General features: G+C 45.5%; 1 protein-coding gene across 2 annotated transcripts in view; it reads left to right on the top strand.

Moving 5' to 3' along the window:
• Positions 1-12,830, top strand: part of LOC121551356 (GDNF family receptor alpha-2-like) — a 77,276-nt gene that overhangs the window by 42,653 nt on the left and 21,793 nt on the right. For both annotated transcript variants that reach the window (XM_041863964.2, XM_041863965.2), the window contains exons 5-6: positions 11,258-11,370; positions 12,361-12,501. In XM_041863964.2, the coding sequence (XP_041719898.1) occupies positions 11,258-11,370; positions 12,361-12,501 (254 nt within the window). The remainder of the gene's footprint in view (positions 1-11,257; positions 11,371-12,360; positions 12,502-12,830) is intronic.

Below are 12,830 nucleotides of genomic sequence, written 5' to 3'. Positions count from 1 at the left end.
TTTTACTGAGAAGAAAATGGTCAATTATCAAATGGTTTAAGTCCTTTATTTTTGCCTTTTCCATCATGGTGGATGTGCAATGTTCATCCTTTTGTAGGTTAAATAGTCCATATGCAGTATATCAGATGAAGAACAAATTGAATGGAGAACAACCCCTTTATTGTCCGCTCCTATTGTTTGAATCAGCATTTAACACTGATGAAGTAACAAAAGACCAATGACCTTTGCCATTGATAATGTCGAGGTCAAATTTCCTAACAGTGAGTTTGCACAGAGGCACAGAGCAAGCTTATCATCCTGTTTCAATGACTAAGCAGAGACACATTTGCAATCATGTCCCCATTCAATGTATAATTGTTTGTTTTATTGTCACTAAAGATAAATGAAGGCTAGAGTGTGAGAGTAATCTATGACCAATACACTTAAAATGAGAGTTACATCAATGGATGTAAAATTATAATCGTAGTGCTTATCCAGGAAATCTAAAATGATGTCCAATATTACTGAAATGGTCAAAAATGTCAGTAACTTTCAGATAGGATGTTTCACAAAGATATCATTTTCCCAAGATATTTGCTGTTGAGAGGCTATTACAGCCACCATGTCTTAGCAGTTGATAACAGTGATGCAATTTTGCTTCCTTCATGAGGAAATGTTTTTTAGACATTCATCCGATTTGACTCAATGTTTGTCATTGGTGGTGATAAGGGATATGATTCCATGTTAAAAGCCATTAGTTTTCTATTACGGTTGAGCAAGATGGATAGGCACTCAACACTGACCGAATTACTGTGTTTAAAGCATCAAATATTTGAAAGGAATCTACCTCTGTGGGGGCTCCCTTTGCCACTTCCCAGGGCTGAGTGTCTGAAATGACGATAAAACTCTGAGAGGCAGACAGCCTGTAATTTCAGCAGCGAGTACTCCGCCAAGGTATAATGGAAAAGCTGTGGAAGCCATGAAATGTGCTGCGTCTTGATGTTCGAACACTATTGTCCAAAACTCAGGACACCTTTCTAAACTTTAAATTACTGTGTTTAAACTGTCATTGTCTGAGAGGCCTTTCTCTAAAAGCGTACAGTCCCTTTCCATAGCTTCAACCCCTAGTGCAGACACATACTGTTGTCCAAAGTATTCGTGAAACAATGAACGGGTTGTCCACGGAAACACCAACATGGAAAGTGTTAGTGATTACTGTTCATTTCTACAGATGTAGAACAGTGAGGACGCTGGGATGTCTCTCAGTCTTTGCACATGTCTGTTTCTCTCTATCAAATCCTGTGATGGGATGTGTTAGGGAACAAGTCATTTGTTCCACTCAGAGAGGAAAAAGAAGAGACGGTTTCTGTAGAGGCGAGGTGGAAAGAGGTGCAAGAAGCCCGTCTCATGTTCGCAACATTTCACATTGAGAGCCTCTCTGGGTGATTTGATAGGGGGCGGAACGAGATGGAGCCAGAGTAATGAAGGGAGAGTGGGTTTGCTCGTGGCCTATTCTGTGCATCCAGGCTGCAGAGAGTGTTACGTCATCATTTCCTCCAGAAAAATCCTCAGCCTCTGCACTTCTCAGTGAGATACGGAGGATAGAGGATAATAAGCATAGGACTGTTGTTATCCTACATTCTTTCATAATACTTTTAACAGGGATATGTGATGCGTTCCAATGTACCTCAACTACCATAAAACGTCAATTAATAGCCCAGGCATTTATTTGCTTAAATCACTGAACACAACATGTACTTATTAGACAGGCTTCTATTTGAGCCTGGCATCCTCCTTAATGCACACAGCTTTTGCTCATTTGCATAGTTCATTGTTTAATTCCAGCTTTTTTATCAATTCCGTTCATATCCTGCACTAATGTGTTATCATTTACATACCGTGTCACATTTATTTTGTGTTAGTATGCCTCTATAATAATAATAAAACAATTATTGACAGAATAATTATTCTCCTCTTTGACTATGCAATTTTCGTCCAATTTCTGGAGGTCTGTACTTCCAAAGTTGTTGACTGTTTTTGTGCTTGCCAGTTAGCTAGCAGTTCTCAGCTGTTAGCAGCCAATGGCTAGCAGTTTCTTATTGGCGGATGATTGCCATTATTTTTCAGAGTCATTACTGAATTATTTACATTAAGCCTCATAAACAATTCATGGTAACCTCGTAAACAATTATCTTAGATCCAGCGTTTATTTGAAACAGGCTTTTATTTTCTGAAATATGTGCCGTTGCCCGGCTATTAAAAGGGACAGGTGGCTATTTGAGACTTGGCGTTTAATTGAAGTTGTACGGTATCTCAATTCCCCAAAGCGTCTCAACTTCTGCCTATGATTCCTCATCTACCAGTCAACAGTAAACAGTATGCTGAAAAGCTTTATTATGCTGCAAGACTGTTTGCAGCAAGGCATGTTTACTTAGGGCTACATAACCGGAAGCATTACCTTTGACCTTCAGGCAGAAAGGTGTTGGGGCAGAATGAATAAGTCATGGTTGAAGAGGAAGGGCACGAGTGCGAGTGAATCACTCCATCTTAGTGGGCATCAGTGATGTGGAAAGAGAGAACAACTGTGCACACGCTACTTAAATAAACCTACTTAACTGGATTAGTGATCCCACCCTGCAGGGATAAACACATTTAAACTTCTATCATAAACATACAAACAAAACCATTATTTTTTATCAGCTTTCTCAGTTAAGAACCAAGTTGGGTAACACTTGAGATGGCCATGATATGTCACGGTTTACTATGCCAGAACCCAGAAGCAGACCAGGACAAGGTACGTTGAGAGAAAGGTGAGTGTTTATTAATAGATTCCGAGTGAGGCTGAATAATCCAGGGAACAGAGCGGGTGGCGTGGATGGGTTGTTGAGGGTGCAGTGGTTGGTCCGGTACTGGCTCGGCAGCCGCCGACCATCAGGCAGAGGTGGTGAAGGTTCCGGGTGAGAGACTGCAGACAGAACAAAAACGGAGGTCAGTACACAGCAAGTCACAAGGTGCAAAACAACAAAACTAACACTAATGGCTCAGAGGCTGATACGCTGACCAACATACTGTTCATAGCTAACGATCCGGCAGGAACTGGATGTTAGGCCAGAGCCTAAGAAGGGTGATGATCAGGACCAGGTGTGCAGATTGCTGATGGGATGCAGGTGCGGGAAACAAGAGCGCTCCCCGGAGCGTTCCCGAACCCTCGGGAAACTGGAGATTACGAACCGAAACACTAGTCACCAGACAGGACCCGACTCAGACAGCCGGGATCGTTACAGTACCCCCCCTCCGACGAACGCCACCGGGCGGACTCCCGGAGCGCCAGGATGGAGGCGGTAGAAGTCACTGATGAGGTCCGCATCTAGGACTTGTCGCCGCGGAATCCAACTCCTCTCTTCAGGGCCATACCCCTCCCAGTCCACGAGATACTGGAAACCCCGGCCCCGCCGTCTGGAATCCATGATGCGACGCACCGTGTAGGCAGGACCACCTCCGATCATCCGAGGAGGAGGAGGAGGAGGCGGAGGAGGCAACAGAGGACTGAGGAAGACAGGCTTGAGGCAGGAGACATGAAAGGTGGGGTGGACTCTGAGCGTCCTCGGTAGTTTGAGTCGAACTGCCACTGGATTGACCACCTTCTCCACCACAAACGGACCAATGAACTTCGGTAACAACTTCCTAGACTCAGTCCGTAACGGAAGATCCCGTGTGGCCAACCAAACCCTATCTCCGATGGTATAGGTGGGAGCGGGGATCCGGCGACGATTCGCCTGGAGCTGATACCGGTCCGAAACTCTAAGGAGTGCCTTTCTGGCCCGATGCCAGGTCCGGTGGCAACGACGAATATGGGCCTGAACAGAAGGCACTGAGAGCTCCTTCTCCTGAGAAGGAAACAGGGGAGGTTGGTAGCCATACAGGCACTGGAAGGGAGACATCCCAGTGGCAGATGTAGGAAGAGTATTGTGGGCATACTCAACCCAAGGCAACTGAGAGACCCAGGAGGTGGGGTTGGAAGAGACCAGACAGCGTAGCGTGGATTCCATCTTCTGGTTGGCTCTCTCCGCCTGACCATTGGATTGGGGGTGAAAACCAGATGTGAGACTGACTGTAGCTCCAATGGCCAAACAGAAGGACTTCCAGACAGCAGAGGTAAACTGAGGGCCACGGTCGGAAACGATATCACTGGGCAAACCGTGGACCCTGAAAACCTCCCTAACCAGGATCTCGGACGTCTCCGAGGCAGAGGGAAGCTTGGCAATAGGCACAAAGTGGGCGAACTTGCTGAATCTGTCCACGATAGTCAGAACGACCGTGTTCCCCTCAGAAGCGGGCAACCCAGTGACGAAGTCCAGGGCCAGATGCGACCATGGTCGCGGGGAATAGGAAGGGGGTGAAGTAGTCCAGAGCTGGGCCGATTGGTACTCTTATTCTGCGCACACACTGGACAGGCAGCAACAAAACCCCGAGTATCCTCGGCCATGGCAGGCCACCAAAAACGTCTGCGAAGAAACGCCATTGTCCGAGCCACGCCAGGGTGACAAGCCATCTTGCTGGCGTGGGACCATTTGAGGACAGCAGGACGAACCGACTCAGGCACAAACAACCGACCGGGTGGACCGTTACCGGGACCGGGCTGAGTCCGAAGGGCCGCCAGCACCTCCTCCTCAATCTTCCACATAACTGCTCCCACGACGCAGTTCCGGGGGAGGATTGTCTCGGTCTTGGACCCACTCTCCTCCGTCTTGGAGAACATCCGGGACAAGGCGTCCGCCTTGCCGTTCTTAGATCCAGGTCGGAACGTCAGGGCAAACTTGAATCGTCCGAAAAACAACGCCCACCTGGCCTGACGGGAGTTGAGACGTTTAGCCGATTGCACGTAAGCAAGATTCTTGTGGTCAGTCCAGACAATAAACGGTTGCTCCGCCCCCTCCAACCAGTGGCGCCACTCCTCCAAGGCAAGTTTCACCGCGAGAAGCTCCCGGTTACCCACATCGTAATTCCTCTCCGCAGGCGAAAGGCGACGAGAGTAGTAGGCGCAGGGATGGAGTTTACTGTCCGTGGAGCATCGCTGCGACAGGATGGCGCCAACTCCCACATCAGACGCGGTCCACTTCAACGACGAACTGACGGGCCGTGTCCGGTTGAGAGAGAATCGGTGCGTTGGTGAATCGCCTCTTCAAATCCAGAAACGCTCGATCCGCCTCCGGATTCCACTTGAAGGTCCTGATACTGGAAGTCAAGGCAGTTAACGGAGCGGCCACACGGCTGTAATCCCGGATGAATCTGCGGTAGAAATTCGCAAACCCCAAAAATCTCTGGAGCTGCAATCTCGTACCGGGCTGGGCCCATTCCAGAACCGCTCTCACCTTCTCCTGGTCCATCCTAATCTCTCCCCTGGAGATGATGTACCCGAGAAAGGATGTCGTGTGGGCGTGAAACTCGCACTTCTCGGCCTTCACGAACAGGCGATTCTCCAACAATCGCTGCAGAACCTGCCGGACATGCTGGACGTGGTCGGAAGGTTCCTTCGAGAAGATCAGAATGTCATCCAGGTAAACAAACACAAAGAGACCGATCATATCTCTCAGGACGTCGTTCACCATACTCTGGAATACCGCTGGAGCATTGGTCAGTCCAAACGGCATCACCTGATACTCGAAGTGACCCATCGGTGTATTGAAACCCGTCAACCACTCGTCCCCCTCTCTGATCCGGACCAGGTGATACGCATTGCGTAGGTCTAGCTTGGTGAACACCGTAGCACCCTGTAAGGAGTCGAAGGCAGAACTCATCAAGGGCAGGGGATACTTGTTCTTGACCGTGATGTCATTCAACCCCCGATAATCAATACACGGTCGAAGAGAGCCATCCTTCTTACCCACAAAGAAGAATCCTGCCCCCAGGGGTGATGACGAGGGACGAACGAGACCAGCAGCTAGGGACTCCTTGATGTAGGTCTCCAACGCCTCACGTTCAGGTCGGGAGATACTGTATAACCTTCCCTTGGGGTAGACAGCTCCAGGGACCAGGTTGATGGCACAATCATATGGTCGGTGGGGAGGGAGTGACAGAGCCTTCTGCTTACTGAAAACTTCCCCCAAATCGTGATATGTCTCGGGAACCAGGGACAAATCTGGGGGTCTAGCCTCAATCACCTGACTGGGAACCGAATGGGGGCAGGCAGTCTTGAGACAGTTAGCATGACAATCAAGGCTCCAACTCGTTACCTTGCCCGTCACCCAATCGAACGTGGGATTGTGTTCCTTCAGCCAGGGGTATCCAAGGACCAGAGGAACATGGGAAGACGGCAGAATGAAGAATGAAATCATCTCAGAATGATTCCCGACAACCGCATCTTAACCGGTTCAGTCCTCATCGTGATACGTGCCAGACTACTGCCGTTCAGAGTGGTCGCCTCAATGGCTTCCGGCAATTGCTCCTTGGAAAGCCCCAGCTGTTCCACCAACTCGGCATCAAGAAAGCTTCCATCGGCACCTGAATCGATAAAAGCGTTAAGCGCTAAGCTCTGATTCCTGTTCACAAGGGTAGCCGGAAACGGGGTCTGACAGAGGTACTGAGAGGTTGAAACTGGCTCGCTAAAAGTCCTCCCAACTTTAGCGAGCCGGGCAGTTTGACGACCGCCGGAAACAAGTGGAGATGTAATGTCCCGAGCTACCACAGTAGAGGCAGCAGTTGGTCTTACGTCTATGTTGACGCTCCTCCTTGGTTAACCCGTGCCGCCCCACTTGCATGGGTTCAGAATCGGGAGAGAGGACCTCTCCACTAATCCATTGTGGTGGAGAATGATCGACGTGTTCTGGTCCACCACCCGACCCGACTGGGAACTGAGAAGCTGATCGATTGGACGGACCCCATTGCTTCTCCCTCCTTCGCTCTCGGACTCGATTATCCACCCGAATAGACAAGGCTACCAAGCTGTCCAGGTCACTAGGCTCCGGATAGGAGATCAACTCATCCTTGAGCTGCTCCGACAGACCCTGGTAAAAGGCCGCTTGCAGAGACTCCTCGTTCCACCCACTCTCCACAGCCAACGTCTTGAACTCGATCACGAAGTCGGCCACGCTGCGAGTTCCTTGGCGAAGCGAAAACAGGCGCCTAGCTGCGTCCCTCCCTCGGACGGAATGGTCGAAGAGCTTCCTCATCTCGGCCGCGAACCCCTGGTATGAAGCCATGCAGGGATCCTGTCGTTCCCAAACGGCTGAAGCCCACTCCAGCGCTCGACCACGCAGCAACTCAATCACAAAGGCTATCCTAGCCTTGTCTGTGGCATAAGAGTAGGGCTGTAGATCGAACACTAATCCACACTGCATAAGGAAGGAACGGCATCTTCCCAGCTCCCCCTCATATTTATCCGGCGTCGGAACCTTGGGCTCACAGATGGACACAGCTTCAGAAGCGGCAGGCGAGATGGGTGAAACCGGTAGTGGATCCTCCACCGGACACTTACGTTGGTTCTGGACCTCCGTCAGACCGGTAGAAAGGTTCCGAACTGACAACGCGATCTCCTGTAGTACCGTGCTATGATGGCCCAACATCTTCTCCTGCTGGGTAATAGCATGGCGAACAGAGTCCAGGTCCGCTGGGTTCATTACTGGCCGGATCGTTCTGTCACGGTTTACTATGCCAGAACCCAGAAGCAGACCAGGACAAGGTACGTTGAGAGAAAGGTGAGTGTTTATTAATAGATTCCGAGTGAGGCTGAATAATCCAGGGAACAGAGCGGGTGGCGTGGATGGGTTGTTGAGGGTGCAGTGGTTGGTCCGGTACTGGCTCGGCAGCCGCCGACCATCAGGCAGAGGTGGTGAAGGTTCCGGGTGAGAGACTGCAGACAGAACAAAAACGGAGGTCAGTACACAGCAAGTCACAAGGTGCAAAACAACAAAACTAACACTAATGGCTCAGAGGCTGATACGCTGACCAACATACTGTTCATAGCTAACGATCCGGCAGGAACTGGATGTTAGGCCAGAGCCTAAGAAGGGTGATGATCAGGACCAGGTGTGCAGATTGCTGATGGGATGCAGGTGCGGGAAACAAGAGCGCTCCCCGGAGCGTTCCCGAACCCTCGGGAAACTGGAGATTACGAACCGAAACACTAGTCACCAGACAGGACCCGACTCAGACAGCCGGGATCGTTACATGATAAGCACGTAGCTGGCAGAAAAGTAGCTTTGCAAAATAAATGTACACATACATGTTATTCAATCATTTCTTCCACACTGCTTGCACGCGTCAATGAGCGTCTGCATTGCCGACACGCTGCAAGTCCCACCTCTTCCATCTCGTTATTGGTTTTCACAAAGATACAAACCCACGTGGGTGCTTGAAAGATGAATGAGAGATGAATCAAAGATAACTAACTAAAGACTAACTAGGTTTCCCTTTTTATCAGTGGATTAATCGTTGGAGTAGAGAAACACACGATTTTGTATGACCCTGTGTCAAAATTCTGCAAAGAACCAGCTAAAAAGAGAACCACATGCATGTCAGGTAAAATAACAACCCAATGATCATCTCCCAGGACAAACTTCTGTCAACAGCTATCTAGCTAAATGTCCATGAATGTGTGTTTCGACCAGCCCCTAAATTAATATAATTGATTCACAGTTGTTTTTGGTATTTTAACCTGTGTGTCATGACCATGTTTGGTGGGGATAGACGGAATGATCATGTGCACGATGACGTGCACGGACGCAAATGTGGGGCCGGTCATGGTGTAACAAATCCTGACAGATATTCGCAGTGCTGTCTATCTCAACTGTTATTATGATGCATGACACCCACCCCCCCAAAAAAAATCTAATCAGTATTCTAACGTTATCACATTGGTTGCTATGCATGATACCTGTTGGCGTAAACCAGAACTGAATTTGTACACCATCCTCCATTTTAATTTCAGGCACAATTTCAGCTGTTTTGAGAAAAGTGGTGCCAAAATCCGAGCCGTCTCTCCCCTGATTAGTTTACAGTTGACCGATTCTATGGGAAGCTTAGTTCATTGATATCTGATTCTGAACTTCGATCCGATCGAGCGTTGTCGACAATGCAGGTTTTAAAGGCAATGTTTCCGTGTTTGTGGAAAGTGCATTCACGGTAAACACAGGATATGTGAGCTGAATGGGAAATTATCTATTAAAGCTGCATTGTCGACAATGCGTGATCAGATTGAATCACGGCCTTATTGTGCAGACCTGGGTTCAAATACTGTATTTGATTATTTGTTATATACAGTGCCTTCAGAAAGTATTCACACCCCTTGACTTTTTCCACATTTTGTTGTGTTACAGCCTGAATTTAAAATTGATTAAATTGAGATTTGCTGGGTCACTGGCCTACACACAATACCCAATAATGTCAAAGTGGAATAATGTATTTCAAATGTTTACAAATTAATAAAAAATGGAAATCTGAAATGTCTTGAGTCAATAAGTGTTCAACCCCTTTGTTATGGCAAGCCTAAATAAGTTCAGGAGTAAAAATTAGCTTAACAAGTCACATTATAAATTGCATGGACTCACTCTGTGTGCAAAAATAGTTTATCTGTAAGATCCCTCAGTCGAACAGTGAATTTCAAACACAGATTCAACCACAAAGACCAGGGAGGTTTTCCAATGCCTCACAAAGAAGGGCACCAATTGGTAGATGGGTAAAAAATTATAAAAAGCAGACATTTAATATCCCTTTGAGCATGGTAAAGTTATTAATTAAACTTTGGATGGTGTATCAACACACCCAGTCACTACAAAGATACAGGCGGCCTTCTTAACTCAGTTGCCGGAGAGGAAGGAAACTGCTCAGGGATTTCACCATGAGGCCAATGGTGACTTTAAAACAGTTACAGAGTTTAATGGCTGTGATACTAATCTAATTGACAGAGTGAAAAGAAGGAAGCCTGTACAGAAACAAAAATTCCAAAACATGCATCCTGTTTGCAACAACGCACTAAAGTAATACTGAAAAAAATGTGGCAAAGCAATTCATTTTTTGTCCTGAATACAAAGTGTTACTGAGTACCACTCTCCTTATTTTCAAGCATAGTGGTGGCTGCATCATGTTATGGCTATGGTTGTAATCGTTAAGGACTGGATAGTTTTTCAGGATACAAAATAAATGGAATGGCGCTAAGCACAGGCAAAATCCTAGAGGAAAACCTGGTTCAGTCTGCTTTCCATCAGACACTGGAAAATGAATTCACCTTTCAGCAGGACAATAACCTAAAACACAAGGCCAAATCTACACAGGACCTGCTTATCAAGAAGACAGTGAATGTTCCTGAGTGTCCGAGTTACAGTTTTGACTTAAATCTGCTTGAAAATCTGTGGCAAGATTAGAAAATTGTTGTCTAGCTATGATCAACAACCAATTTGACAGAGCTTGAAGAATTTTGAAAAGAGTAGTGAGCAAATATTGTACAATTCAGGTGTGCAAACACTTAGAGATTTACCCACAAATACTCACTGCCAAAGGTGATTCTAACATGTATTGACTCAGGGGTGTGAATACTTATGTAAGTGAGATATTTCTGTATTGAATTTTCAATAAATTTGCAAACATTTCTAAAATCATGTTTTCACTTTGTCATTATGGGATATTTTGTGTAGATGGGTGAAAAACAACAACAATTTAATCAATTTTGAATTCAGGCTGTAACACAACAAAATGGGGAATAAGTCGTTGGCTATGAATACTTTCCGAAGGCACTGTAAATACTTATTTTCTGTGTATTTGAGTATTTTCAAATAATGTGGCCCGAATCAACTACTTTCATTGGAATAATTTGAAAGTATACTTATTTCACCAAAAGAAAATTCAAATACCAAACAGACATTGGTTCAGATGCATGGGAGTTTGTATTTGTATTTCAAAATACACTGTGTATTTAAGTATATTCAAATACATGCCAACACTTTCCAAGTGTATTTCCAAATACATTCCAATATTCAACTACGTGTTTTCAAATAGAGAATATCAAAATACTTACTTCCAAATGTCTTTGAAAGTAATTGAAATACCTTAAATAGAATTTGAACCAGGTCTGATTATGTGTGCCAACAATGTGGAAGGCGGTGAGTGAAAACGTGACAACATTTATTAGACATTTTTATTTAGCTAATAGACATTTATTTAGCTAACATGCTCAAACTTACACGTAGTGAGCTTCTGTTGAACTATGAGCAATCCATTCATAGCAAAAAGTGCACTTCCAGTGTGTGTGCTGCTGATGTAGTCCATTGTGTTTGTTTGTGTGCAGGTCTAGACTGGCTGATTTCCACATGAACTGCATGGTGACTCAGCACACAGTCAGCAGCTGCCCAAATGAGGACAACTACCAGGCATGTCTGGCCTCCTACGCTGGCCTCATTGGTGAGTGCAGGGGATTTTGGGCTACCTACCCTGGTAAAACTTGACTTAAAGCCTGCAAGTATAATGCTTTATTAGTTGTTATACTGTATGTATAAGCTTTTATAATGGCTTATTTTAAGGCTTATATAATGTAATATCTCATTATGACAGGACACTTTTTATTACTGGCTCAATATGGCTGTTATTTTGTCAGGATCATTGGAGATGATAAGACATTTTAGGGTGTTAATACATGCTTATGACAAGTCTTATAATTCATTATAATGCACTATACCTGCAGACTTTAGGTTAAGTGATACCCATACCCCTCCTCTATTTCTTCCCCCAAACACATTTTACATCAGTGGCTGAGTGGAGGTGATGATGGGAGAGAGAGAGTGTTCACTTCGTTAAAACATTTAATTATCTGTTTACTTGTATAGTAAATGTTCTTCAAATAGAAAAAGGAAAATTTGCGCCGCAAAGATATCCTTCCATACCAGTAGACATTTGAAAGCACCTTAGTAATGTGTTGGCACTATTCAGTACAATGAAGGCGGTAGACAAAATTAGTTATTTTTGACTACTTTAAGTGAACTTAAAATACTCTTTAGGGATGGCATAGCTTTCCCACTACCACCTGTCTGTAATTGAATTGTTGATAGTTACAATAAATGTGTCAGACATATCTCTAGTGTAAACTTACTCTTGTTAGTTGTTCTGGACTACACAGTATGATGTGTTTTCCACAAATAAAGCACTCCTCTCCTGAAAGCATCAACAGAACATCTGTTTTTGGTAATATCTTTCTAAACTAATATGACTAGCTAGCATACTACTGTTAGTTGCTCCCCCCCCCAGCTCCATGGTACAATGTAGGCCCTGTCGCCATTAGCAACATACTGTAAGCCTGTGTAGGTAGGTATACTGTTTATAGTAAATGTAGTCCATTATTATCCATTAGTGACCTGTGAATGATCTGTAACTGTAGCTTTATTCTCACCTCTATAGGGACAGATATGACTCCAAATTACGTGGACGGCAGCTACACCAACTGGACTGTCTCCCCATGGTGCACCTGTAAAGGAAGTGGGAACCAGGAAGAGGAGTGTGAGAGCTTTCTGAGGGACTTCACAGAGAACACCTGCTTGAGTGAGTCCAGCTTGCCTTTAAAAATCTATTTTGTAACACATACAAGACTACTTCAGATATGATTTTAAAGGCACCACCATTCGAATCTGTAGTGTGTTTCCCTCTAAACTGAAAGTGAACTGGCACATCTAACATATTTGAGGTTTTTTTAGGTACATTTGGGGTCTGTATATATATACAGTGCATTCGAAAAATATTCAGACCCCTTCCCTTTTTCCACATTTTGTTACGTTACAGCCATATTCTAAAATGGATTAAATAAAAAGGGTTCCTCATCAATCAACACACAATTCCCATAATACATTTTGGCAAATGTATAAAAAAACTAA

This window comes from Coregonus clupeaformis, chromosome 18, assembly GCF_020615455.1.
Source record: "Coregonus clupeaformis isolate EN_2021a chromosome 18, ASM2061545v1, whole genome shotgun sequence".
NCBI lineage: Eukaryota > Metazoa > Chordata > Actinopteri > Salmoniformes > Salmonidae > Coregonus > Coregonus clupeaformis.
The sequence above is the reverse complement of the archived record's forward strand: the minus strand, read 5'-3'. Positions and strand labels throughout refer to the sequence as shown.